At 52.7% G+C, this 26,627-nt stretch overlaps 11 protein-coding genes; 4 read left to right on the top strand and 7 right to left on the bottom strand.

Moving 5' to 3' along the window:
- Positions 1-4: 4 nt before the first annotated feature.
- Positions 5-1,102, bottom strand: RCC_07127 (related to mRNA cap-binding protein related to eIF-4E; the record flags this gene model as incomplete). XM_023772385.1 has 2 exons in its annotated part: positions 5-989; positions 1,050-1,102. 2 exons carry the CDS (start codon positions 1,100-1,102, stop codon positions 5-7), a joined length of 1,038 nt encoding a protein of 345 aa, XP_023628153.1.
- Positions 1,103-2,186: 1,084 nt separating this feature from the next.
- On the bottom strand, positions 2,187-6,383 carry RCC_07126 (uncharacterized protein; the record flags this gene model as incomplete). XM_023772384.1 has 3 exons in its annotated part: positions 2,187-5,917; positions 5,971-6,174; positions 6,308-6,383. The coding sequence occupies 3 exons, from the start codon at positions 6,381-6,383 to the stop codon at positions 2,187-2,189; spliced, it is 4,011 nt and encodes a 1,336-aa protein (XP_023628152.1).
- Positions 6,384-6,852: 469 nt separating this feature from the next.
- On the bottom strand, positions 6,853-7,617 carry RCC_07125 (uncharacterized protein; the record flags this gene model as incomplete). XM_023772383.1 has 3 exons in its annotated part: positions 6,853-7,068; positions 7,125-7,324; positions 7,380-7,617. The coding sequence occupies 3 exons, from the start codon at positions 7,615-7,617 to the stop codon at positions 6,853-6,855; spliced, it is 654 nt and encodes a 217-aa protein (XP_023628151.1).
- Positions 7,618-8,201: 584 nt separating this feature from the next.
- On the bottom strand, positions 8,202-11,971 carry RCC_07124 (related to inositol polyphosphate phosphatase; the record flags this gene model as incomplete). XM_023772382.1 has 2 exons in its annotated part: positions 8,202-8,271; positions 8,325-11,971. 2 exons carry the CDS (start codon positions 11,969-11,971, stop codon positions 8,202-8,204), a joined length of 3,717 nt encoding a protein of 1,238 aa, XP_023628150.1.
- Positions 11,972-12,486: 515 nt separating this feature from the next.
- On the top strand, positions 12,487-12,920 carry RCC_07123 (related to HOT13-Zinc-binding mitochondrial intermembrane space protein; the record flags this gene model as incomplete). XM_023772381.1 has 2 exons in its annotated part: positions 12,487-12,491; positions 12,557-12,920. The coding sequence occupies 2 exons, from the start codon at positions 12,487-12,489 to the stop codon at positions 12,918-12,920; spliced, it is 369 nt and encodes a 122-aa protein (XP_023628149.1).
- Positions 12,921-13,966: 1,046 nt separating this feature from the next.
- RCC_07122 (uncharacterized protein) lies at positions 13,967-14,850 on the bottom strand (the record flags this gene model as incomplete). XM_023772380.1 has 2 exons in its annotated part: positions 13,967-14,552; positions 14,615-14,850. 2 exons carry the CDS (start codon positions 14,848-14,850, stop codon positions 13,967-13,969), a joined length of 822 nt encoding a protein of 273 aa, XP_023628148.1.
- A 1,525-nt stretch (positions 14,851-16,375) lies between these two features.
- Positions 16,376-18,022, bottom strand: RCC_07121 (uncharacterized protein; the record flags this gene model as incomplete). Its single annotated transcript, XM_023772379.1, has 1 exon — positions 16,376-18,022. The coding sequence occupies one exon, from the start codon at positions 18,020-18,022 to the stop codon at positions 16,376-16,378; it is 1,647 nt and encodes a 548-aa protein (XP_023628147.1).
- Positions 18,023-19,513: 1,491 nt separating this feature from the next.
- On the top strand, positions 19,514-20,497 carry RCC_07120 (uncharacterized protein; the record flags this gene model as incomplete). The annotated part of the gene is made up of 1 exon (XM_023772378.1): positions 19,514-20,497. One exon carries the CDS (start codon positions 19,514-19,516, stop codon positions 20,495-20,497), a length of 984 nt encoding a protein of 327 aa, XP_023628146.1.
- A 1,044-nt stretch (positions 20,498-21,541) lies between these two features.
- Positions 21,542-23,715, top strand: RCC_07119 (related to Ste20-like kinase Don3; the record flags this gene model as incomplete). XM_023772377.1 has 2 exons in its annotated part: positions 21,542-21,578; positions 21,638-23,715. 2 exons carry the CDS (start codon positions 21,542-21,544, stop codon positions 23,713-23,715), a joined length of 2,115 nt encoding a protein of 704 aa, XP_023628145.1.
- A 458-nt stretch (positions 23,716-24,173) lies between these two features.
- On the bottom strand, positions 24,174-25,274 carry RCC_07118 (related to Phospholipase/Carboxylesterase superfamily; the record flags this gene model as incomplete). XM_023772376.1 has 3 exons in its annotated part: positions 24,174-24,505; positions 24,567-24,917; positions 25,214-25,274. 3 exons carry the CDS (start codon positions 25,272-25,274, stop codon positions 24,174-24,176), a joined length of 744 nt encoding a protein of 247 aa, XP_023628144.1.
- A 619-nt stretch (positions 25,275-25,893) lies between these two features.
- Positions 25,894-26,433, top strand: RCC_07117 (related to CipC-like antibiotic response protein; the record flags this gene model as incomplete). XM_023772375.1 has 3 exons in its annotated part: positions 25,894-26,038; positions 26,112-26,287; positions 26,374-26,433. 3 exons carry the CDS (start codon positions 25,894-25,896, stop codon positions 26,431-26,433), a joined length of 381 nt encoding a protein of 126 aa, XP_023628143.1.
- Positions 26,434-26,627: the final 194 nt, after the last annotated feature.

The following is a 26,627-nucleotide window of genomic DNA, read 5'->3' as shown; positions in this document are numbered from 1 at the left end:
GCTGCTACTCAATGCCATCCTTCTCGGTAGCAGGCGTGGTGCGGCGCTTCTCATGGTTGGCCTTTTCCTGTCGCGCTTGGTCTACGGCATGTCGCTGCGTGATGCTTTCGTCGTGACTGCGCCACTGCAGACTGGTATCCGCTGGTAGGCTCAGCACCCGCTTGATCGTCTCACGGATCTTGACATTGCGGCCGCCGTTGTTCTTCGTCCAGACAGAGAAGACGTCCTCGCCGAGACGCATACTCACAACAGCCCCGCAGACCTCCTCTCCAGCTTCCCCAAACTGGTCACCAATGATGGCCATTAACAGCTCCTCCCAATATCTGTCTGCAACGCCCTTTTTGAGACGCATGATCCACTTTCCACCGCGTCTGTTCTCCTCGTCCTCCCATACCGGACGTATGCCCTCCTTGAAGATGTGGTAGTCGCTGACAGTCGGCAGATCGCTGGGTCGTTTGAGGTGTGAGTATACCGTCCAGAAAGCCTGCACAGACTGCACTCTGCAGAGGGGCTTGATGGACTTTTCGTAATCGCTGTTTTTGTTCGTCGTTGGCCTGTAGTAGATGATCCAGGCGTTCTTCAGAGGGTACTCGCCCACAATCTCTTTCGAGGGAGGTTGGACAGTTTCGATGGCCGCCGAACTGGGTCGGCGCAGGGTGGATAATGATTTGCGTGGAGGCGGTCTTGTCCGGCTGTCCTTGCTGTGCTCCTCTGTTGCCTCCTTCTTCTCTCCCCCAAGCTTATTGTCAAAGGCCGCTCCAGGTGTCTTGGGTGTCTTCCCAGCGTTGCCAAAACTTGCAAACGCGCCACTCCCAAGTCCAAAGGCCGCGCCAGCACTGGTTGGTGACGCAACGGCAGAGGTAGAAATGTGACCGACGGAATTGAATGGGCTGCTCTTGCCGTGGCTACTCGCAGCACCGAAGCGCTTGCCCGACGGCGAGTCGTGGTTGTCTTTGTGGTCGGGCTTGCTGGTGGAGAGACTGAGCTTGCTGGTGCTCGCGTGCTGTGTTAGCTTTGAAGATTGAGTGTTTCGAAGCGACTGTGCGTACTGTGATCGACGGGTCCAAAGGTTCGACGGGCTGTTGTCGTTGTTCTTCTCCATTTGGTTGTCGGAGGTTGTCGGAGGTTGGTGGAAGGGCAGAATCGTCTTTCACAAAGCGTCCCGCAGTCGCAGTCAATGTGGAGGAGGCGGGTAGGGTTGGGCGAAGCGACGTTGGTGGGATGAGACGGATGCTATTAGTACAGTGGGGAGCAAAGTATTGATGGCCAGAGTCAAGATGTGCAGCTAACAATCCAGTAGTAGACAGTAAGGTGGTAATACAAGTAGTGGGGGATATTTGTGAGTATGCAAAGCAAGGTGGAAGTCTTCAAGAGGACGAGCATGAAGATCTCAAGATGGTGCCGTAGGTCGAAAGCGGTTAGCTCCAATGCGGTAGATCTTACTGTATAAGAAGTTTTCGCGACTGCCACACCTCTTCTCTCCTTCAGCCGCGCTACACAATTACTCAAACCATCCCATTGCCTGACCATGGTATTGGCGATTCCGAAGCGCGTCGAGACCAATCTACCATCTCTAAAACCATCGTCTCGAGGGTAATTTTTCACGAAATGGCTCCATGACCGGATGATGACCAAATGACTGGCACAACACCTAAAAATCATCATAGCACATGCTGTTGATCTTGACACACGCTGGACAAACTTCAGGCCAAGTCACGAGGTAAGCGGCGCGTCGTACTTTTCTTCCATTCACATGWTGAGCTCCGAGAGCACCATCTGGTAATCCAAGGCTCCAGCCGCTTGCACGCACTGCTTTCTGGTCGGACATGAGGATCAAAGGCAAAGTCTGATTTGTGGACCATGACTGCCCGAATTCGCTTTAGCAAGACCCTGTGATCCATCTTGCTAACGGTCCCGTAGCGCGCGATTTCAATGCGGAAGCTGGTTGTGGATGCCATGTCAGTCATCTCATATCAGAGGATCAATACCAAAAGGCCACAGAACTTCTGCACCTCATTAGAGACACTGTCGTGTACAAGTAATGAATCATTCTGACTGCTGTAACCGCATCATAAAGACTTGAGTCTAGGTACTCAAGCATGCTAGGAGTGTCTACCTCGACTGTCGACGTGAACTCCAAATCGTGATCATGCCGCGTTCCCATCTCGCATCACCCAAGACGCCATCTAACCATTCCTCAGAGGATGAAGCCTTCCCTTCACCTCTCCCGTGGTCGGACTGGTCTGTCTACTATTCCGACCCTTCAGCGCCGGGCTCGCCATGCGTGGACTGCGCGGCACAGAGGAGCCTCGCGTGCCAATACGCCCTCTCCCAGCCTCCTTCAATCTTGTAATCTCCTCATCCTTGGACTTCATGCCAGCTTCACGATCCTTCAGCAGCGCTTTCAGCTTCYTGTTCTCCTTGGCGAGGATCTTGTGATGCTCAGTATTCGTCGCTTGCTGCACTTTCGCTTGCTCTCCTGATGCGTGCTTCTCCGCAGAGCTGAGTCGTGACTCGAGGTCGGCGTTTTGCTGCACAAGGTCTCTGGCCCGAGAGGATGTATTTTGATACATCTCTCGAGAATACTCGCCGTCCTTCTGAGCCTGCTCGAATCGTTTCTCAGCCTTCTCCTTTGCCGCCTTTTCGTGCTCCAGAGCGAGGCGCAAAGTCTCGAATTCGCGTCGCTCTGGGACGGCATGATCGAGCAGCTTGCTATTTGCTTCAGCAAGCAGTCTCTTCAGCTCTGTGCGTTCCAAGCGAAGCTCTGCACTTTGGTCCGCGGCAAGCGACATTCTCGTCACCGCATTTTGCGCCGTGATGATAGCCTCATCACGCTCGTTCTTGGTTTTGGCCAACTCCACGTGCTGCGCTTCGTGCCGATATTGAAGATCAGACATTTCCTTGACGTGCTCCTGTAGTTCATATTGCTTGTTACTGAGGATCCTGCGTAGCTGCTCGACTTCACTCAAGGAGACAGTCTCGTMCAGAGCAGACTGCGTCGCCTTTCCAATCGAGTCGCTGATGTGTGTGAGCTCGATATCTTGAGGGTTGATCGTAGCTGGCATCTGCAATGTTCCTTCTTGAAATTGTACGCCTTCAAACCCGACTGATGAAACCCGGGGTTTCTTGACCGGATTGCAAGTCAAGATGTCGATATCGCCATCAAAAGACCGCTTGCCGCCACTGGAAGAACCTCCATTCGGCGTCGGATCGATGTCCGTCTCTGTCTGACTATCGAGATTATCGATTATCCCGAGTTCCTCGATAGGCCAGTCCGCTGGGCTCGCAAGAAAGCTAGCTATTGCAGCAGCAGCTTCTTGAGATGGCGCTTGTCCAGGAGTGAGTCTCCCGGCCGCTTCTTGCAACTGAAGATTCAGAGCGGTTTTCAGTAGAGTGCGGACGCGGGTCGTGTTCGATATATTCGGCAAAAGAGATCGTTCGATGTGCTCGACAGTGCAGGGTGCGACGAGAATGAGTAGGGGTGCCCAATCGTCGTCTCTTCCTGAACGACGCGCAGCCTGTATTGAAGGATTTTGAGCACTGCAAATGCCATCCATTGCCACCACAACATCAGCACGCTCGTCAGCCGAAACCTCTACATCCAAGTCCAAGATGGAGACACGGAGCCCCGAAGCGTCTGTGTCTTGAGCTGCCACAGTAAGCCTCGCACACTGGATACCCTTCGCCCGTAAGAAATTGACCAGCATCTCTGCAACGATGTGGCCCTTGGCGGTCACGACCACATGTAGGTCACGGTTCTGGGAGCGGAGCTGGTCCAAAATGTCGCGCAAGAAGCGGAACTTGCAACTGGCGTCTAGGTCCCACTGGGCTTGCTCGGGTGTCGACGCTGGTGAAAAGCACGCCTCACTGTTGATCAGATCTGGGTGCATCGTGATGAGTCGAAGCTCGCCTAACGCCTCCTCTGCTTTGACATAAAGCTCGGGGCTATCGTCTCCGTCGACAAAGCGTTGAATTTCTCCTTGATACCACTGCGTGCCATTCTTGTAACTATCCCGCTGAATGTTGCCAAACGCGACTGGAACAACGCGTACGCCCACCTGCTCGGGGTCGTCGTGCGCTGACTTTGAGCTTTCAGACACAGTCAACGCGTTGTGCTGCAGTTCAGATGCCGCGCCGTYAGCAAGTGGCACGAGGGTAGGGAGCCGCCCGGAAGTCCTCATTTCCTCCTTAGTGATGATGCGTTCCGGCTCCGATGCGGGTACAGTAGAAGGCGATCTGGCACCATCTGCTTGACGAGCCTGTGATGCTATCACCATTTCAGCGCTAATCATTGGCGGAATAGCAGAAGCAGTCTGGCCCGAATTCAACACACTTGCCGCAGGCGTGTGCGACCGTCGCGCTTTTCGTCGTGCTCTCCCGGAATCAAGAACCGCGTTGAGCTTCTCAAGAAGCGGGTTGCCAGAAGACGAATTCGGCTCCATGGTTGCGGTCGAGAGAGGCGATGGCGTTGCAAGTCGTGCTGGCGCGCTTTCTCCAATGGCAACAATGGACTGAGAGGGTACGGAGGGTATCTGGCTTGAGGAATGCGGAGACACAATGCGCTGAGTGAGAAGGGCACTCTGCCGTGATTCGCTCTCGATCTTCGTGGGATATGGTTGCTGAGTTTCGAACGGAAACGATGATTGCGTGGATCCGAGTGTCACGTCTGTACGCTGGACCGACGTGTCAATCCCGTCTGCACCCTTGGTTTGCGGGAAATTCTCACTAWACAGAGATGATGGAGGCGGACTGTAGTCAGGCTGCGTCAACAAGTCGAGAGTTGAGGGCTGATCTTCTTCAGCGCTGATGACGATGTAGTCGTCAATATGAGTTGAGTTTTGCTGTTGCYGATCTGACCGGCCAGGCAGATCTGCCTGGGAGTCGACGTAAGACTCTTCAAGTTGCTTTTCTTGTCCGGCAAAAGCCTGTTGGTGGTGCTCCTGGGTCAGATTTCCAGGTGAAGCCGACTTTGGTCTTGCAGGCGATCCCTTGACGCTTAGTGGAATGGCAGAAGCAGCAGTTCTGTCGTGAGTACTGTGTGGGAAATTGGTAGTAGGTTGTCGAGAGTGAGGCTGAGTTGGCTGCGAAACCGAAAGACTGGCTGCGCTAGATTCCTCCGTGGAAAGCTGAGCACGAACAGAGGTATCAATGGGCGACACGGCCTCAGTACGATCCTCTCCAGGGCTGTCGGCGCGTTCTGCACCGCCCGACGTTTGAGCCTCAGGGCTGTCTTTCGCTTGCTGCGTAGATCGCGCGGTCTGAGAAGCGTTCTCAGTCAAGGTAGGACCGCTATCTGCTCGCTGTTCGATGCGCTCACTGACGTTTGACTCGAGCTCTACTAGCTGTAGCTGTGTTGGAGAGAAGCCTCTGAATGTGGATTCCTCGAGGTACTGGCTCTGGGAATCCGGCACGACTCGAGTGGTGATCTCTTCAGAATCTTGCTGTGAAGAAGGTGCTCCAGCCTCACTAATGGTCGGTAGAGGCGCAGATGACTCGGCGAATCCGAGACTCGTCTTGTTACTGCTGGATCGAGATTGTATCTTGTGATAGGATCCACGATCGTAGCTTGATGGAGGATCCGGCACCTGAACCGTGGGCTCTCTAGAAAGTTGCCGCGTTGATTCACCTCTAAATGCCTCGGCAGTTGGAATTYCTTGCACAGTAAGTGTATTTTCAGAACGTAGACTCTGCTGGCTTTCACCAATCTCAGGAAGATCGATGTCGCCGACCCCGTTGCCGTCGACAGGCTCAGGTTCAGTAGATGGCAGATCGGATGAACTCTCGACTATGACGTTGTTACGTTGCTTGCGTGGCCGTCCTTTCGGTCGAGAAACAGGCGTGCTTGTTGATGCAGGCGATTGATGTTGTAGCTGCTTTGGAGCCGCAGTGCTGTTCGCGCGGGGTCTGCCTCGCGCACCTGATGCACATGTTAGCATGCAAATTAGAGAAAATGAGTAAGTCGAGACTCACGTTTGTTTTTGGTCGCCTTCTTCTCCTCCCAGTCGGCGATGGCGAGATCGTTGGCGTTTTCCTTTGGTTCCCAAGTTGGAGGATACGCTTCGCCGGTGTCGGAATCGTCTTCCCAGGCAATGTGATACTGGCGTTTGTTTTCGCCAATGATTTCTCGGACCTTGTATTCCTTCTCGGCGTCGATTTTGCCGTGAGGATGTTGGACTGAAGTCGATGAAGATGGGTTAGTTTCGGCAGCTGCGCGCAAGTCAACACGTTGTATCTACATGTGCGTCTCCTCCGCACGCGAATAGGAGGAACACGCGGAATTCGGACAAAGAAAGTGAATTCGACATACCTTTGGATGCTGCGCGCTTCTTTGCTTTCTGAGGTGTTGGAGACGCGGCGGAGGATTCTCGCTTGCGCTTTGCCATCACTGCGCTGTTGGGGAAGTGCGGAATGTTGGGGCTGCCATTGTTTAGTATATGTTCATGGCATTCAGGTATCTGCTACTTGTGCGCGTGAAAGCGTAATGCAGAGTGAAGTCCGAGCAGCAAGGTGAGTGAACTCACGCTTGAAGTTGGACTTGCAACGCCGGGATGCTCTTGGCGCGGATCCTCGGATGGTCGCCCGTGGGTGGAAGGTTTGTGAGGCTACGCCAATGGGGAGTAACGTAGAGTAATGAATGACATGTGCGTGTTGGAGAGTTGGTGTTGTTCAAGCTGTCGGTACAGTTCTCGAAAGTATCGTAGGCGGTGCATCACAATAGCAAAGATTTCTGAAAATATCACAATAGACATGCAGCTTCACTTAAGGTTTCACTTGAGCCTCGTTTCACTACCTTCGCCGTCTCACTACGTTCAACACCACAACGCCTCGCTTTTCAACATATCAACTCTCGATCTAATCCTTCTTCGCAGTTCGCTCCTTTGCCTCTCTCGATCTCTTCCGCTCGAGAGCCTTGATTTCCTCTGGCGGGCTATCCTCGATCAGTTCAGAGTCCTCGCCCTCATTAATCTTGCTCCACTTGGGTAAGCCATCGGGGATATCCATGACCCGCTCGTTGTAGAACATGTGCAACCGAGGCTTGAAGTTGGCCTTTTCCTGGTCATTCTTGAACTGATCKATAATTAGCGAGATGTCGAGCAGTGTCCGTATAGATAGATTCAACGTACCTTGATCAGAGTCGGAAAGAGAAGAACCATGTTTCGTCCCTCGTCCATGATAGGCGAATGGCAGTAATTGCACCTCACCTTGCAGGGCAACTCGTGTTCGATCGACTTTGATGTGGGATCATACCACTCGAGGTTATGGTGACCATTTGTGAAATTGATATCGTCCTTGTGGAAAATTGCGGCCCATTGAAACGGTGCAGCTACGAAATATCAGTATCAAGCAGCCAGTTCTCATGAGCTCGGTCCCCAACTCACCATGTTGTGTCTGACAGGTTGTACAATGGCAGAGCTTTGAATCCAACGGCTCTTCTCTTGACAGCTGGTATTCCACTTTGCCACAATGGCAACTAGCTTCGTATCTGGCTTCAAACTTGTCCCCGTTGTTGGTCTGATTGTGATGAATCTTATACGGAGGCTGTTTCTTCCATTCTTCCACTCCATTCTCGTCTGTCTTGGGCTTCTTTGTAGGGCGGTGGATTTCGTCTTGGCCCATCGTTGCGGAGAACGGGCGTATAGGTGAGTACTTCAAAGAAGCAGTGATTGAAGGTCGACAAGGGCGAATCGTCCGTGTGAGAAAAGCAGAATTGCACGCAACGCGAAAGACTCGAGTGTTCATCTGGATGAAAGCTGGACTGGAGGAATTGACAGAGCATATAGGGAAACAATGCTGCAGGGGGAAACAATGGAATGAAACATATGATGGCTTACGCTTTGTAGCACGAATGATGTAGATCATACGTCGCGTAACGACACGATGATGCGTGCAATACGTGATTTTCCAACAGCATCTGCCAAGACCATCCCCACAGATCGAGTCCAAAGTTTGGGACGGATCGCGCGCGATTCGGCAATCTGGCGCTAGGGAGTGCTAAATCGGTGGTGATGCTGACAACCAAAAGCCACCCCGTTGGAAATTTCCGACCTGGGCTGCGGACATGGAAGAGGAGTCTTTTGAAATGTTCCGAGCAGGATATCAGCCTCATCAATTGATCTTGTATGGCGCGGCTGTAGTTCCTCTAATGTAGATTTATTGTGGGCTCCGACTACATGTCAATGGATCGAATGGCGGATTTGCTGTCATTGCACGCTCAGCGCTGCAGCAGCTTCCTTGTGGGACAGCCCTAGAACATTTATCAGGTATTCAAGCCTGCAAGAAAACGTTAATCAGTGACCCGACCGTAGAAGAAGACTGCAACTTACTGCACTGCGCGAGCAATCCGCTGCCTCACGCCATCGAATTCTGCCCAGCATTTCTCCCAGATGATTTCTCTCTTGTCCGGGTCAACCGTCTTCACTCGGATACGCAGCCGGCCACTTACAGGCCTGTGGTCGGACACTCTAATTTGGTCCCACCTCCGATAATCTTCCAGCCTGACCTTCCCCAACCCACGATATAAGATCCTATCACACCAGGCAGGAGCTCTTTTCTTCTCAGAGGTATCGTAATCATCAGTATGCACATTGTACTTGTACGTTGGTGCAAAGTTGATTGGCGATTCCTGGAAAGCTCGCAAGCGGAATCCTGGGTTCTTCCTCCGACTGAGTAGAAGCTGGTCTCGTTCGAGAAGTCTAGCCAAGTTCCCTTGTTGGAYGTGCTTGACCACGGTGTCGCGGCCCATTGTGTCAATGCGGTAGTTCAAATCGCCATTGAGCACGCAGATTTCAWGATCCATAATCATGCTGCCATCACCGCCGGAAGCAAAGACGTCGGTATGTTGAGCCACTTCAGTATTGTTGAGTGGATACTGGGGCAGCACATTCGCTTCCAGGATCGCTGCAACGTCGTTATTACGATTCAGTGTTTGCGTTTGGCCTGCAGCAAGATGGCAGTTGACGAAGCATAGACTGCTATCATCGAGTACCAGGCGCACGATGATCGCACCCTTGTTTCCATGCAACCCACCCATACCACGCTTGATCTCGGAAGCATGAACATGTCTTATGCGAGATAGCTCCGTAGATTTCACGAAGATACAGGTGAACAACCCTACCATGCTGGCAGTATGAAGCTGCGTGTAGCTTTGATTGTTTGGCATGTACTCGTCGATGCATTTTGTGAGGTGATCTCTCCAGGCGCGATATTGATGTGACATGTGTTCCTTTTCAGCAGGATCCTTCTTCTTGCTTTTGAAAAAGGATTTGGCGGTCACCTTTTTGTCCTCGAGGTCAACGAGTTCTTGGAATCCGAAAACAAAGATGTCTGGCGGCTCCCGAGCTCGCATGTAATCCTGGAAGAAACCACTATCGTCCAGGCTGTGTTGCAAATGGCTGGGCTTGACGGCTCCAGCGTTCCACGTCAACACCGCTACCGTAAGCTCGCGGAAAGTGCAATATTCGGGCTCGCGTACTTCCATCCGCGATTCGACCCAGTCGCTCTCAAGCATACCGTCCCAAACCCGTAGCAGATTGTCCATACCGAGAGTAATGACATTCAGGCGTCCAATTTTCCACATCGCGGACGGATCTGCAATGATGCCACATATCAATTTATCATGGGCCTGCCAGTCTTTCTTTACCAACCAAGGCGATGTCGACGTATCGTAGATGTAGGCCATGCCAGTGCTGTAACCCGCCCAAAGATAGTCGCCGACGCCTGCTAGGCAGCTAATGCGGTATACACTAACACTGACCACTGCACGACAGGAGAAGTCCTTGCGGCTGTAGATTGTGACTTTGCCATCTGAGTGGCCAAAGTAGATGAGATCCTGCTTGCCGCTTAGACAAGCACCTGCAGTGACGTCGCCAGTGCCTGGCTGCGAAAGAGGAGACTTCAATACGTGGAACTCGGAGTCTGTTCGTGCGCCAGGTCGGAATACTCGAATCTCCTTCCCAGTCGCAATCCAGAGCTGCTTTCCAGAAGCGATCGAGAAGGTGTGCCCTTTGGGTACGCGCCAATTCGTGTTTTGTGAGTCCAAACTCGGCATTCCCTTATGATCGGGCATCCAGACACACAGCTCACCACCGTCGTCGAGGGTCCAGAGCTCCGATGCATAGCGATATATCCGAATGACTTCTCTTCGAGCATGTGCATTCGCCTTTGTCTTGACAACACTCTCGGTATTAATGTCAACCTCGTGAATATCACCAGAATTAGTACCGAGCCATATACGCTTCCCTTCATCTTCAATGTTCGGCGAAGGCTTGAATGCAACAGCAGTGACTTTGGTAGTTTCGCGATGCTCCATATTCATCAACACTTCCCCGTTGCGCACGTTCCAGACTTTTGTAATGTAGCCGGTGGTACACACGTACTCGCCACATACCGCAAAAAGTCGTGTGTCGTATTCGGTAGGAATCTGCCAGGGTCGCTTCTTGAATGTTGGTGCTCTGCGGTTGGCCTGCGTGGCATCGGGGTACTCGGATAGGCCTTCTACTGGCTCGTTCTTGATCTCGACGGGCATCGCATCCTCTTCATCGTCCCGAGAGTGCCCAGCAGTCGTGGGCGGAGGAGGTGGAGGAGGCATCTCTCGCCGTCGATCCACAGACCTGCGGGGTGCAGGTATTGCAGGCGCATTTGACGTGGGAGTGGATCTATCAAAACCAAGATGAAGTGCTGAGCGTTGGCCACCGTTTGAGGTGGTATTCGTAGCTGGTATCCGACGGTGGGAATCCTGGCCAACAGTATGTGCGCGTCTCAAGCCGTCAACAGACCTCATGGGCGGGAGTGCGTGCACTTTGATGGGACTGTTCCTGCCAGATCGAGATTTCGGCGGGCTGGCGCGGCCAGACCGTATTTGCAACTCAGGCCTTGCTGGAAGTCTTGGCCTGTCTTCCTCGACATCCCCTTGTATGCGGCTACTTTGCGTCGGTCTGTGTCGCACAGGCATTGACGGTGCTCTTGAAAGCCCTTGCGATTGCTGTTCTCGTCGAGGTACCACTGCATGGAGATTTGACGGAGGCAACCAAGCGTCAGGCAACGATGAAGCTTCTACAAACGATGCATTCGATCCTGCTCGTGATCGTTCGGCAAGCGAAGCGTCCGAATCTCCACGTATCCGCTGGACCCAAGAAGCGTTTGAATCGTTTCGGACGCGTTGAATCGCGGAAGCATTGGAGTGAGTCCCGGCCCGCTGCGGTGGATCTTGTGGTATTGGATCTGGCTTTTCTTCCGGCGAGGACTCTTCACTGCTGGGCGGRGGTGTCTCAAATGGGGAAGCGCTACGATCGGTCAGATCAGCGCCGGTGTCTGGCGCAGCCAAGTTGATCGATCTCTTAAAAAGGGTGGGTGGCTTGGATGGCACCTTTGGCTTCGCTGCACGGTTGACAATCGGTGGACCTGCGGTCTGCTCTGCCTTGCGAAGAAATGTCTCAACTCTTACATCAGACGCAGCAGTCTCCGCAGACTGCAGAAATGCGCTCCTGCGCGCCTCCAACGTAGGCGTTGCTGTTCTGCTCACGCCAGGAACATGGCTTCTCGTAGGCGAATCTCCTGCTCCTGTCCGACTCGGCGTCAAAGGTCGGATTGAGTTCCCGGTGCCCATGGGCCGCAGGTCGACGGAAAGCGTCTTGTGCGGTGAGCGAGGCGAATTGACGACCAACGATGGCGGCGAGCGCGGCGTAGACGACATTGAAATCATGGATGTCGGTCTGGCAGCTGGTGGATCTGAACGCTGCCCGCTGGCCGGCTTTTGCACTGCTCCGGTCTCATTTCCATTGCTATCAATGACAGTATTGGGAGGCTTTGATATGCTGAAAGGTGTCCCATTGCCATTTACCACCGCTTGTCGAGGTGTCACCGGGGATGACTGGCCTGCTTCCTGCGCCTTGCCCAATTGCTCAAACTTGGTTCGTAGCGATGATATGGGCTTGATCGACGTCGTGTCCGGACCCTCGCTTTTTTCTGTCATGATGTTTGTGGGGAGTCAGGCTGTGGCCTGAGTGAATGTAAAGGTGGCAGCATGCACACCAATGTCCCGCGATCTTGATGTTTATTGTTCATCCACACCGCTACGCTCAGTCGCGTGGCCTCAAACACCAAACAAGATATGGYCCTTGGTCTGGCATGCCGCCACGGATCTTGTGCCAGCAGTAACCTAGGTGATCCCTGGTGCAGCTGACGAAAGGACTCGTGTGATTCGTGCTGGGTGGATTTGCGCAGAACGGCGGACAAGCAGTTATTCTTGGCTCTTGAGTGGAAAGGTCTCGGATTTTGGTCGCACAGTATGGAGCTTGGCTCTCGTCGTGACCGTCGTGGAATACAGGTACAAGTGGGCAGCCAGTAAGCAGGTGAGATATGGCGGGCACTGCAGTTCTGAACTTCTGAAGATCAAACCGCAGATCGTTGGAACACTGCCGAGAAACCCCACAACGACCACGTTCTTGACTTTCAACCACGTTCTCATCCCTCACATCCACAAGAATCATGTGGTAAGTCACACAATTCAAGTAAAAGTTGAAGCTCACCACATCAGTGCTGACTGACTGACTTACAGCAAACACATTCTCAACGCGCAAGTCGCCATCCGCTCCCCATGCTGCAAGCAATGGTTCGATTGCGCCGAATGTCACGCGGAAAAGGAAACGCATACGCTCAAGCAGACGATGGAGATGATCTTTGCGTGCAAAAAGTGCAAAAAGGTCTTTCGCAAAGACATGAGTGAATACGAGGACAGCGACGAGTACTGCCCACACTGTGACAACCACTACGTTTTGGAGGCCAAGGAGCCCAAGGCACGACTGGAAGTCGAGGGTGAGGATGTACGAAAGGACGCGAGAATGCTCAAAGACGACCGCATCAAGCCCAAGGAGGAMCTCACAATCTGGGACGATGAGCTGGAAGCGGCACGGTTGGGATGAGCATCCATGGGGGCGGAATGAGCTTGGCCGACAGGCTTGGACGTAATCACGTCAGTTGGGCGTCGAAGTACGGGCGATGATACGTTATGGCATCGATGAACCTGCATCGTCAGATTGGACTATGCCGTGCAAGCAGTCGACACGACTGCTGCACTCGTTTTGCCATTACGGATGGTCCGGCAAGCTCCATGGATATGAATGACGAACACATCTCTGCAGCACATCCATTGCACATTCGTACACTCATTGTCGTCGTGCTTACCTCGCCGTTTGGGACCTTATGCCTCAGGTCTGGTCAAGTCAAGTGGAGATGGTGCCGAGCGCAGCGATTCGCAACCGAAGCACCAGCTTACCATAACACAACGAACTGCTTATCACCCTGCTCGAGAGGCCCGGGAACAGATCTCCACCCTTGGATATCGAACATGGAAAGCTACACAGCGAACCGATCGACAATCTCAAGCATTCTGCGTGGTGACTGGCTTTGAACAGCACACTACACACAGGACGTCACGGAGTCAGACCTCAGCGGCATGGTTTCGACTTATGATCCTGTCAAGACGCAGCGTGATAAGCCTTGTGGGCGATATCCAAGTCTTACGCACCTTTCCACTACGTTTCGATGGGTGAGGGCCGAGAATGTAGCAGCTACCTTAAGGTCTGCCCTCGGCGGACTAGAGAAATGCACACGGCTGCCTATTATAGACTGTTAGAGACGAACAAGCGCCGGACGATTAACACTGGTCAAAATCCTGGTACGGTGAGGACGCTCAACCTACCTCTTCCAGCAAATTATGTGATCCCTACGCCGACGATTCTAAACAATGCGAATGTTGAGTCGATCGGAGCGGACAGTGGGCAACATCGGGATGGATGTATATGTCTTCGTCAGTCAACGGGTTACGTGGCATGGAACGTAGTGAAAGAGGGATTTTCACCAAACCCGCTCGGAATGTGGTTTACTTTACTTACTTGGTGTGATGGTAGAGGTTATCTACCTACCAGAACTTACACGATGGCATCGCTAGTAGCCATCGGGTTAGGATCTACGCACTGCTGCTACTGAGGTGCTCTCCCTTCTCCTTACCCTCGAGATCAATGCGCTTGGCATCGTTAACGTCACCCTCATCCTCGTCCTCATCCTCATCCGAGACTACAAAGTCCTCCGAGCCATCACTGTCGAAGTTGTCCTCGTCGACATCGCTTCCAGGGCCCACGTCAACGCCCGCTAAGTGGATAGATGGGTCCCAGGCTTCATCGCCATCCTCTTCAGCTCCAGTAATAACTTCATCCTCATCCTCATCGCCTAGGCCAGCAAGAGCAACGTCCTTGCGTATCTCTTTTTGTTCGTCGTCGTAGACAGCCTGCTCTTGGGAAACAATCTTGAACATGTCGATGGTCATTTCTGGGTCGATGTCTTCTCCCTCCTGAAAAGTTTCCTCCTCTATTCCTCCTTCCTCCTTCATTTCTCCTCCTTCCTCCACCCTTTCCCCATCAATTTCCTGTGCAGACTCAGCAGCAAAGTCTTCGCGGGCGTCGTTGAGAATGTCTTGAGCGCGCTTCTTGAGAAGTTCGACACGCGGCGTGGGTGCGAGTTCCTGGTAGAGGGCAAGGGCGCGTTCGGCATGCTCACTGTGGACAGCATTCGTTAGACGAAGTGGGGAAATGCTGCTTTCCTCAACGGAGCAACGTACACGTATTGATCATCGCCAAACGCCATGATCAGATGGAAGCCAGCCCGGTGGAAATTGCCAAGGCGAGGCTCGGAGAGCATGCGTTGAGCCAGTTGGATCGCTTGATCCAGCTTTTGGGCACGGAAAAGCTCCCAGGCTTGGGAATGAGCATGACCGAATACTTGGCCTGTAGGATTGGAGTCGGCCCTGAGACGATCATCGGTAGTTGTGCTACTGCTGGTAGAAAGGTTGGCCATGTTGGTGGATGGCTGGTCGTTTAGTCGAGGACAAACGACAACCTGTTGCGGTAGTTGCAAGGAAGGTACCTCGTTGCTTTGGTGGGACTCAATACTGCGACCAGATGGCACATCGCCCAAGCCACCCGGCCCCGACAGCAAGATCAAACCGACATTTCTCTCGAGCTTGCTCTCTTCGCCAGTTTGTGAAGACGGCATTTCTCCCCATCTCCCTCGTCTCGTCAGTCACGTTGAGCAGACGACATTTCTGGCAGGAGCTCCGGACCCAGCAGTAGGTAAGAACGAACGACATTTGTGCCCAGCGCCCTCTTCCCACCACCTCAAGCAGAACAGCATTCAGGTGCCCTCCCAATATWCACAACCCTTGACATCTTGAGCAAAACGATATGTTTCTCCATGCGCTCGCTCTCCTCAACACACCTTTGAGCAGACGGCACATTATGCCACGCTCCCAATCCCTCATATCGTCGACATGGATGGCAGACGCTCCGTGTAGACATAATTGTGAAAAAGACAAGTCTAATTGCACACACAAAGTGCTGTAAGCGTGGTCTCTCGACACCCGGTGCCTGTATACTACGTAGGCAACAACTTCTGGCAAGCGTCCTGCTTCCCCAGACGATGACAGTGCTGAAGACCGCGCCCACAAGAAGTCGAAGCCCAAGGAGGATGACGATAATGAAAATTGAAGATAAGAATGTCCAAAGTGAGGACGCTCATGAATTCCCTCACCCCAACGAACCCATCCTCAGCAAAAGCCAAAGAGCAGCAAGCATTACCTCTACCCGCTCGTAGGTACTTCACTTCTCCCCTCAGAACTCGAAGCGAACACCAAAACTAGAAAAACGGCGGAGTAGGGGAAAGAGGGGACAACAAGGCCATACCCAGGTAACTACCTACTATTAATATGCGAGCTTTGGCGTTTGAGAAATGTCTTATTTTGAAAGGTCTTGCTTGTATGCTTCGACAAACATTGCCTTGGGATCAAACCGCAGCATGTCTCCTCTCCAGAAGCGGCGCCTTTCTCACCACGGGCAACAGGGTAGATTGTAGGTAGAACGGAGTCCCTCGCGTTTTTTTAACGACCACGCTCGCGAACGGCAAGCCACGATGCCAAAATCGAGACTTTGTAGAGAGAGTCCAAATTTCCCTTCAATCGATCATCTTTCAATCGCACTACGAAAGGACGACGTCCCTTTTCTGGCGGCTCCAGCTTCTTTTTTATCTGGCCCCTGAGATGGTATAGGTTTCGTCGGATGGATGCAGATCTCACCGCCGTCTAGTACTCTCACTGCAGATATGAGATGCTGTATATCATGAGACCATAGCTGAGTGCCCTTCATCCACTTTTTGGACTGCGAGCTTTCCGCTCAGCATTGCCTTTTCCAAAGCACTGAAATGACCAACAGTAAATGATGACACTTGTGTAACATTTACGACCGGGAGACATCCCGGCGTGATACACAGATGATATTGTTGAGGAAGATTCGTTGACCTGGCCTTTCGAGTTCGTGTCTACTACCGCTCAGTCCTCATCCTGATCAGCGTATACCCTCCTGCTCCCACGAGGAGGAAACTTTGCGCAGTACAAAATCACAAACGCAAAGACCGCGACTCCAGCATTGCAGGTAAAAGTGTAATATGGCTTGCCAATGGTCGCAAAGGCCGAAAAGACCAGGCCGAATGCGCCGGTTGATGATAGACGTCCGACCATCTCCATCAGACTGATGGCACTGAGAGCGTCTGCTCTTTCTTCCGGGGCGCACATCATGAGGATAGTGCCCTTTGCCGCGCTACCCGTTCCCGCTGCCAGGGGTAGTAATAATGCTATCAGAAACATGTGCCAGCCTTGCGAGGTGAAAGTGGCAAGACCAGTGAGAATCCCGTCCACCAGGATTGAATAGCGAGTGTAGTAGAGGTCAAAAACAAAAGATTCTTCCTCGCCAACACGCGGTTTGAGCGGCTCGGTGGGCTCGGTGCTTTCACTCATCACACCAGGCTCGAAATCTCCAGTCGCGGTAGGAAGGTCCGGAATGGCGGATTCTTCTCGACTAATTCTCTCCGCGTTGTTTTGGCGACGGCCGATCCATGCTCTACCTCTGGTAATAACAACGGGAAATACAAAAGTCAGGAAGAGCCCGCGAACGAGGGAGTTTAGGCTAATTAGCCATCCATTTTCCGTAGTTCCAAATTGCAGCACGTYTGTGGAGTACATCTKGAGCAAGACAGGAATGTAGCCTGTCGCAAGCACGGCGAGAKAGGCTCCCACGCCCAGGAGAAGGATCCCGTATTCCTTCTGGACACGGCCGTTCTCTAGTACCCATTTCCTTGGGATGAACATCTTCAATGGCTCGAAAAATGACAGCAAGGACCGAGACCTCTTCTCATTCTCGGGCGTGAGATGCAGCGGGACAGAGGGCAACGCAACGGCAATCCATATACACGATACGATGAACAGTACCAAAGTCACCTCGAAAGGAGCAGGGATACCAAACGCGTCGCTGAGCAGTCCACCGCAGAGGTAGCCCAACGCAGTCCCGAAGAAGGAGCATCCCGACAAACGACCCAATGTCGCGGTCCTTTCATGAGGCAGGACAATCTCCGTGGCGAAGGAATTGAGGGCCAGAAGATATCCTGCCGGTCCACCCACAACCGTGATAATCTGCGAGGCTTGGATGATGGTGATTCCAATGCTGTAACCCATTTGAACGCCAATATTTTGTACTGCGAGTCTGACAGCAGGCCAGAACACGCTCGTCAATAACGCCGATTTGATTCCGAATCGCTTAATGGCCCATCCGGTATAGAATAGATTCAAGACTCCAAACAGGGTGGTACCGGCTCCCACCAAAGCAACCGATCTAGCTGTGCTGGCTTCAATCGCGGTTATTCGGCATCGTTCTGGCGTTGGTCCGGGGTCTGGATGTGTTTTGTAGTACTCATCGCATGTGAACACACCAAATGCGTAGATCATGGGAACCTGTGTGATTGAAAAAGACACCGAGACTAGGAATGCTGTAAACAACACCCGAAAAGTGACTGATTTTCCCCATTGCGGTGTGTCATCCCCATCGACTTTTGGTAGGAGAGGTGTGGATTCAAACGGACGCGCATCTGCCGAAGCCGTGGCAGAGGACTTGGTCTTTGTCGATTCCCGGTCACTTTCTGGCATTTTCCTTGGTATTGGCACTTGTGGAGGAAGTGTCCAGCTTGAGAAGACTCACGAGACTGTTGATTTGACGATCTGCAAGGTCCGCCGCCGACTCCGAAGACGGCGTCTCGTGTGGCCCGAGATGCCTGAAGCTGTTGGCCGAGATAGCCGTTGGAGACATACTGTATCTCCGTATGGCGATAAGATGTGCTGTTGATGGTTGTGCATGTCTCTTATCGGCAGGCAAGCTCAAGGCTTCGACCTCTAAAGTTAGTTATACCCTTCGCGCCGCTCAAGGCATGGAGGCGATGTGGATGAATTCCCGCATTGTGTGAGTGGGAGGACCTCTTCCCAACCGTGTGCAAAGTTGCAAATTGACAGGCAAGAACAATTTCTTCAGCCATGAACTCTTGGTATACTCCAACGCATCTTGACAGCGGCTCGTTTCAGATTCTGGTCGGATGTTGTGTTCGAACCCTCAGGATTGTAGGACAACTGACTCAGCGGCTTTCGTGGTCTGTCCACCGCCGCCCTCGACCGACTTCACATCCATTACACGACGAGCCAGTAATTCGCCTCCATGTGAATAAGGCACTCCAGTCCTTGGAAGGGATCTGAAACATGCAGAAACAGTGCGAACAGGTCATCCGAAAGTGGTTCCCTCCCGGAAGCGGCTGCATGCCTTCCGGCGCGRCTTCTCATTTGATTCTTGAAGATCTTTGCTCTGATCTTGCCATCAACGAAGTGCTGTCACCGACACGACAGATCAAAAGCTCGCATCAAGATACTTTCCCCGCGCACCGCAGATTGACCGTTCAGGCCATCGTCCGGGTCGCAAGGGAGTCTGGCTGAAGTACGCAAGGAACGAGCAAAACGCCTGCGCTTCAAGCGGGTTTCTGAATGGGTCGGAACCGCCCAAGACATGGCTCAAACCCAGCTCCCAGCGTTTGTGTCTTGAGATCTTCACGATACGCACAAAGGTAGATTCGGCATGGCGCATGGAGATTGCGGATGGCAGTGCGTGCATTTGACGCGCAGGAGCGTGCTGCTGATTGGCGTCTTTTGTGTTTACACAGCCGCGCCAAACAGACCGGTCCAAACTTGAACTTTGCATTGCGAACAGAGATGATTGCAAAATTACAGGCGCGACACCTCGCGTTCGATGGCCATCTGTCGTATTTCCCAACGGTGGCGAAGTTCCAAGATAGAACGCAGCGGAACCACCACCAGGAAGCCAAGGCAACATTGATACCTTGGTCGGACGGCTGTAGCTCTGGCACGCTCTCACACCGGAGTGGCATGCTCCTCCATCAAGATTACACTGCACGGGACAGTGGTACTCATTCTCCTTTCTGCATGACAGAACATTCACGCCATTCCGTACATATACCACGCTGAGCTTCCTACTACTGTCATTCATTCTCCATCACATCAACAGCTTCTTTTACAGTCCTTCTTTACAGCACTCACATTATCTCTTCAAGTCACTCTTTCATCGATTTAATCATCAACATGCAATCATACATCGCCCTCGCTGGCGCTGTCGGCCTTGCCGCAGCTGCCTACGCACCAAATTACAACGACGACGCCCGAGCGACCACCCAGGCAGCTGCCTTCCCAGGTCAATACGAAGCTCCTGCCGCCTTCCGCACTGTGGATGCCCAACTTCCAGCCTATTCATCTTCCGCCGACAATGCCCGTATCGAGCCATACCATTCGGAGGCCCTCCGGTTAACATCTCCACTCGCATGGTCCACGACAGAGTACATTAGCACGTCCGCTTACGAGACCTACTGCCCAGAGGCCACCACGTTGACCTTTGACACGAATACTTACWCCGTTACTGCCGCCACCACGTTGACCGTGTCCGACTGCTACAACGGCTGCGAAGTCGTCAAGCCACTGCCTACCACAACCATCTATCAGACCGCCCCACATGTTACGACCACAAACTTCGAGACTTATGTCCCGAAACCCACAATCCTCACATTTTCGGCCGAGACTTGGACTGTCACCGAAGCTACAACCTTGACCATCCCTCAGAAGATCACCACCACTTCGGTGTTCAAGACGGTGATTCCCATCCAGCCAACTTACGCGCCCACCTCTTTCGTCAAAGTCACCACGGCGGACAAGTCTCCAGTATCCCCAGTTGAGACGATTGAGCCATATGTGCCAGCAAAATCTGAGCCAGTCCAGACCCCCGAGGCATATGTGCCAGCCAAATCTGAGGAGGCTCCAGTTCAGACAATCGAGCCATTTGTACCGGCGATGACGGAGGAGCCAGCGGCCATTGTGCCTACTACTGCCACTTACGACGCCATCGTTCCACCATACCCGAGCGCTCCTGCTATGACCACTCCAGCCTACTACCAGCCAACTGGCACTGGTTCTGCTCGAGTTTACCCAACWCAGCCTGTCCTATACACAGGTGCAGGTAGCCGTGTCGGCGCTGGCGCCCTCATGGCCGTTGTCGGTCTCGCTGCTTTCTTTTAGAGATTGTAGGGTCTAGACGCGACATATACAAATGACCAGGACGAATGAAAATAGAGGGAATGGGTCGAGCAAGCGGCGTTGGGAGGAGTGTATTGATTGCATCACGGGCATACGCCTTTTTCATAAATTTTCATATAGTCTATAGATCAATCGAAGATCTGCCGTTACCTGTTGTAAAATTGGTCACTCTCTCACCTTTCATGTCCGCATACCAATGGCGATGAGCGTAGGAATGTGTGATGTGTTCATCCTTGCGAGCATCCTCCCCCCGGCCTTCGATAATCATTCTCTTCATCGACTGTCGACGCCCAAGCCGGATCCTGGAGGGGGATCCTCTCTCAATAATCGTGTATCAACAACGTCGATCATGTGAGTGCGAACACCATGTTGTTGCTCGGGATGGCTGTTGCTAACGTCCACCCCGCCGACGTTCTACCCCGGACCGCTGTACTTCGTATGCTCGTGTAGAAAGAGAGTTCTTTGGAGAATCTCCCCCGTTACCAGGGCCTCGAACTCTATAGATCAGCTGCAGGGTTGCAGGGTTCGGCTTAAATATCCATGCGCATGCGCAAGCGCCCGGCAAATGCATTTCAAGCGCTGCAGCGACACATCAGCTGCGTCGACATCATCAATCGCTCTCCTCTTCCTTCCTTGCCAACTCTTTCTCCATCCACCTCCCCTGCGCCGTGATTCTGTAGTCTTTTGCCATGACAATTGAGAATCGCGCGGTTGAAACGCAAACGCCGAGCAAGCAAGCACGAGCCGCCGGTCCGGTCGTTGTCACCTTAGCAACGGATTTTCCACGAGCGGTTTCAACCCCGGCTCATCTGCAAGCGTTGGGCTAGAATACATCATGCCCTCGTTATTATCATCGCATGCAACGCCCCTTTCACACCTCGACATGTTCCTCTTGTGTCCTCGCAATTCATCGTGATTTCATCGCCGCGACCGTTATTGTTATCCGACCATCTCGCGCGTCCGGGCAATCGATCAACAAAGATTGTGGGGAAGCATTGGAGATAATCCGCGGAGAAGACTGTCGAAATGGCCGACAACTATCAAATGTTGGAGGAGCTGGGGAGTGAGTGTGACCACATCCTCCTCACTAATCGACCATCATTGACTGACATTGATCAACAGGTGGCTCCTTCGGCACCGTCTATCGCGCTTTGGACAAAACAACGGGCGAGTATGTCGCCATCAAGCACATCGATCTCGAAGGCAGCGACGACGACATTCGCGAGATCCAACAAGAGATATCATTGCTGGCAACATGCAGCTCCGAGTATGTCACCCGCTACAAGACATCCTTCGTCCGCGGTGTCAAACTTTGGATAGTAATGGAGTATCTCGGCGGCGGCTCATGTTTGGACTTGTTGAAGCCATTCGCCAAGGGCATGGAGGAAAAGCACATTGCAATCATCATGAGAGAGCTGTTACAAGGTCTGGATTATCTGCATAGCACGGGCAAGATTCATCGGGATATCAAAGCGGCCAACATTCTCCTCTCCGAGACGGGACAGGTCAAGATTGCGGATTTCGGTGTCGCGGCGCAGTTGACCAATATCAAGTCGCAACGATTGACCTTTGTTGGAACTCCATTCTGGATGGCGCCCGAGGTTATTCAAGAAGCCGGATACGACTTTCGCGCCGACATCTGGAGTTTGGGTATCACTGCCATGGAGTTGGCTTTGGGTGAGCCACCGCGCAGCGACGTGCACCCCATGAAGGTCCTCTTCTTGATCCCCAAGGAGAAGCCTCCACGTCTCGAAGGCAGTCGATTCTCAAAAGACTGCAAGGAGTTTGTTGCCCTCTGCTTGAACAAGGATTCTGACAAGAGACCGAGCGCAAAAGCACTCCTCAAGCATGCATTCGTGAAAAAGGCTGGCAAGACTGATGTTCTTCAGGATCTCGTGTGGAAGGTGAAGAAGTTTGAGCAAGATGGTCTGCAGCGGGAGAAGGATACACGATACTACGAAGAGACACTTCGGTCGATGGGTCAACCACAGGAAGAGGATGAGTGGGTATTCGATACGATTCGTCCGAACAACAGTGTACGACCTGCAGCCGTGGGCAAGCAGACAATCAAGCGACGGAAGCTGGACAGGATTCCTTCGGGAGATGGATCAAGTATCGCCAACGCAACTGCCGCGATGGAGCAAATGAGCTTGAGGGGGGCGCCATTGTCTGGATCAGTGAGACTCACGCCTGGACGAGAACTGAGCACGATCCGAACCCCAAAGATCAGAGCATCGGGAGGACAGAGAAAGGTGTCCGCTGTCACCGCACGAAAAGTGTCTGCTTTGAATGCTGCCTCGCCCACCGCCCGCCGCGTTARTCGAAAAGTGTCGGGATCTACTCCAACCGCCAGGAGGGTCAGCCAACAGCCTGCACGACAACCACTCGGCTTGGACATGTCCTTTGGGAATAGTGCGTCAACTGTAAGACAGTTCAAGCGAGTCAGCTCTGGAAATAGACCGTCCACTCCACCTGACCAGACCGGAACATCGCCAGCAGACAGTGTCTTTGATAGTGATTCCGAGAACAAGCCTCCAGTAGAAGTGCCCTCGCGTGCGGCGGTACCTGCGACGAAGGAGTCAATTCTGGGCAGACGATGCTTCGCGAAGAGTCTCGATCCAGCATTCCAGGAAGCCCACGCCGCGACGGGCGACCGAGAGAAGAGGGATGCCCTCGGTAAAGTGGCCGAGGCATGGTCGAATCTCGACGAAATCGACCCTGAAGGCGAACTCCTCTTATTGAAGAGTATCATGGACCGCATTCAATCCGACCCCAAACTCGCCAGCGCACTCCTCCCTCAACGTGTGGCAAACGCACAACTCGCATCTCTCCGAGTTTCACCCTCCAAGAAGAATGCAATGGTCTCCGAGAATGAGATATCATCTCGCGACCTCACACCTCAATCCTCGCCGTCAAAGTCCACACTGGTCGGCTCGCTGAGGTCGCCTAGCAAGCGCGATGCGCCTAGCAGCCCCTCGAAACTGGTTCTCAACCCGCAGAACCCACATCTTAAGAAGATGCGGAGCAGTCAGCAGTTGGTCAGTGAGAGGGAGAGGGCCAACATGTCGGAGAAGAGCGCGATGGAAGAGAAGATGCCCGGCGGGAAGATTGAACCGGGAATGGAGCATACGGGGATGCTCGCTGATGTGCTATATGGGAGATGGACCGAGGGGCTGAAGAAGAGGTGGCCAATGGCTTAGGGAGCGAGCCAATGGCAGGAGGGTGGGTTGACCGACGAGCGCAGCGGTCGAAGGTTCTGTCGGAAGTTTGACTGATTTTCAATTCCTTGTACAAATGACCATTTTATTGCATAGCGCCTGGCATTTTATGAAGGGTAAAAAGCTGGACTACTTCCAATGCTTGCTTGGAGCGACATTTGCCACGCGCGGGATGCTCCTGTGGAGTATCATTGCCTTTATTGTACGAACGAGATCACTGCGGGATGGAGTTGGTTCGACGATCTGTAGATAGTACCTTAGTCTCTCTGAATGGATGACTGTTATGAATCATAGTTGGTGCAATCGTGTTATTTCAATATTGCCGTCTGGACTGAATTACGACGAGAGATACCTTACTCCCCGTCGAGGAACCGATGCTGTGTGAGGGCAGTCGCTAGAATGGCATATTGCATCTTCAGACAAAAAAAAAGAAGTCCACCCTAGCTCCCCACTTCCACAGCCCCCTCAGGAACTCCCGCCACACTCCTCAATCTCCTGGAGAAGAATTGCATAATGGGCAACATTTCATCCCTACTATTCGGCATGGAATCTCCTGATTTCCGATAGCGTTTGACTTCCACGTAGTGAAAGACGTGTTTGAGTTTCTCTTCTGCGGAAGATGTCACGGTGGAGTCGTCGTTTCCCGCGCAGATTAAGATGGGGGTTTTGCATTTTGGGGGGTCGAGAGATGATGGGGCTGATGAGGGGAGGGGTGCTCCGATGCTAATTATACCTCCTAGTTCAAGGGGGGGAGAGGCTTGATGGAGGGCGACTGGTTGCAGGGGAGATTAGTGTTTTGGTAAGGAAGACTTGAAGGATAGATGGAGACTTACCAGCGAGATCCAAAGCTGCCATTCCTCCCTGCCCGAAACCAAAGAACATGATTTCTCGTGGTTTGTAGCCGCATTTCTCCACCAGCACGTCTTGGATAATGAGACTTTTCAACACCTCGGTGCTTTGCTTGAAACCTGCGTCCGGGTCTAGTCCGCCGGAGGTGGAGTCGAACATGATGTCGTCGCCCCAGTGGAAACCTCCTAGATCGAGGAGATTCTGGGGGCCTAGGAGGGAGATGCATGCTGTTTCTGGGAGGTTCATTTGTTTTCCTAGGGCCGTGAAGGATTCATGGTTGTCGCCTAGACCGTGGAGGAGGACGAGGATGTTGGTGGGTGGGGCGTCTTTGGGTGCTGTGGRGGGTGTTAATACATTGATGGTATGTTCTTTTGTGGTGTGAATGAGCTTGCTGTCATTATGCTATCGTCAAGAAGGAAGGGGAGAAGTCGCAAGCTCGAAAGGTTTGGGAACAGCCAGATGATCTTTCCTGAGGAGAGATGATGACAGTGCTCCTGGAGTCCACTTCAGCGCTTGGGAGTGCAGAGATAGTACCGCAGACTGCCAATCGCGCTAGGGTTGGGGGAAGAAAACGAGCTTCTTCACATGCTTGAAAGCTAGGTAGAGGTTGAGGCTGGGGTCTAGAACTTACGCGGCACAATGTTCAGCTTGAGCTTCTTGGGGAAGTCCGCGACTGTGGGGAGTCGTCCCATGTTTGGATGGTGGGGAAGGGGAATGATGAGGAATGTTGTCGATCGTGAGGAGCTTCAAAATCCAGACTCTGTTCAAGGAATCCGTTCTGAGACAATATGTCGGCAAGTTGGAAAGATGTCGTTGTCTTGTGAAACATGCAGACATGAGGAGAAGGTGGGGCTCTGTCGCGAACAAGCTTCCCCAAGCATTTGAAGCAATGCTTGGCCATCTCCATTGTGACGACTGAGAAGTGAAGCCAACCGCTGCTGCTTCCTTCAAGTTTCAAGATACTTGCAGTGAGAGGGACTTTAGCATCTGATTGAACGATCATAAGACCTCACTTGAAACCGATGCGGTCTAAGCCTCACGCTTTCGGTTCTGCTGACGACATTGAACACGCGTGCTCGGCACTCGTAACCTTCTGGCCCTGCATCACCCGCCAGTGAACCTGAGCCACTGCAATGGCGGCATGCACTACTAGCGGGGCAGCTGATCATTGGGAGCTCATATATAACGCTTCTCAACACGATCCCTCTTTCCTCCCAAGACCCATCTCTTCAAGCATCTCACCAACACTTCCAACATATCACCCCACCCTCAATCTCAACCGACCAACAACCCCTCCACAACTCATTCAAGATGTTCGGATTCGACGAGGCCCGTGACAACTACAAAAACACCTACGAGAACAACGACAACAAAGCCGAGTTCTCCCACGAGCTTCTCGCCGGCGGAGCAGCTTTCGCAGGCATGAAAGCCTTTGAGGATCACCAGCGTAAAGAAGGTGCATACTACTCTCCCCTCTCATCATCRAGAAGCCATCAGATCACTAACAGTCAAATCTTATGGGTGTGCAGGCAAGCCCGTCTCCCACCAATTCGCCAAAGAGCTCCTCGCGGGTTTCGCAGGCGTGGAAGTCGACCGTCTCGCCGAGACCAAGGGAGCGGATTACATTGATCGCGAAAAAGCCAAGCGTCATGCGAAGCAGAATGCCGAGGAGTTGTATGATTCGCACTATGGTGGGAACGACCAGGTGAGTCTGAACTACTATGCTGTTGCTGTTACTGTTTTATCGATGAAGGGTTCGGTTCGCTGATGATGGTTTCTTGTCTTGTGCAGTATGACCCCAACCAGCAGGGCCCGCATCGGCACATGGAGGAGCAGTTTGGTCGGTGGTAGAGAGTGACTTGGTCGATGGATACGGAATGGCTTGTTTCGGTCGACGGATACTGAGGCAGGGTAGGATAATGACTTTGCCTTCAACATCAGGAGAGATGAGTCCGTTATGAGGGAGCTGTAGCTCAAGACTAGAGATTGCAATTAGCTGGCTAGCTCTGGAAGTTATGCTATGATGAAAGAAATGAAGTCTTTTC

The sequence above is a fragment of the Ramularia collo-cygni genome (assembly GCF_900074925.1).
Source record: "Ramularia collo-cygni strain URUG2 genome assembly, contig: RCC_scaffold11, whole genome shotgun sequence".
NCBI lineage: Eukaryota > Fungi > Ascomycota > Dothideomycetes > Mycosphaerellales > Mycosphaerellaceae > Ramularia > Ramularia collo-cygni.
Note: the sequence above shows the minus strand (reverse complement) of the source record. Positions and strands in the feature narration are given on the sequence as shown.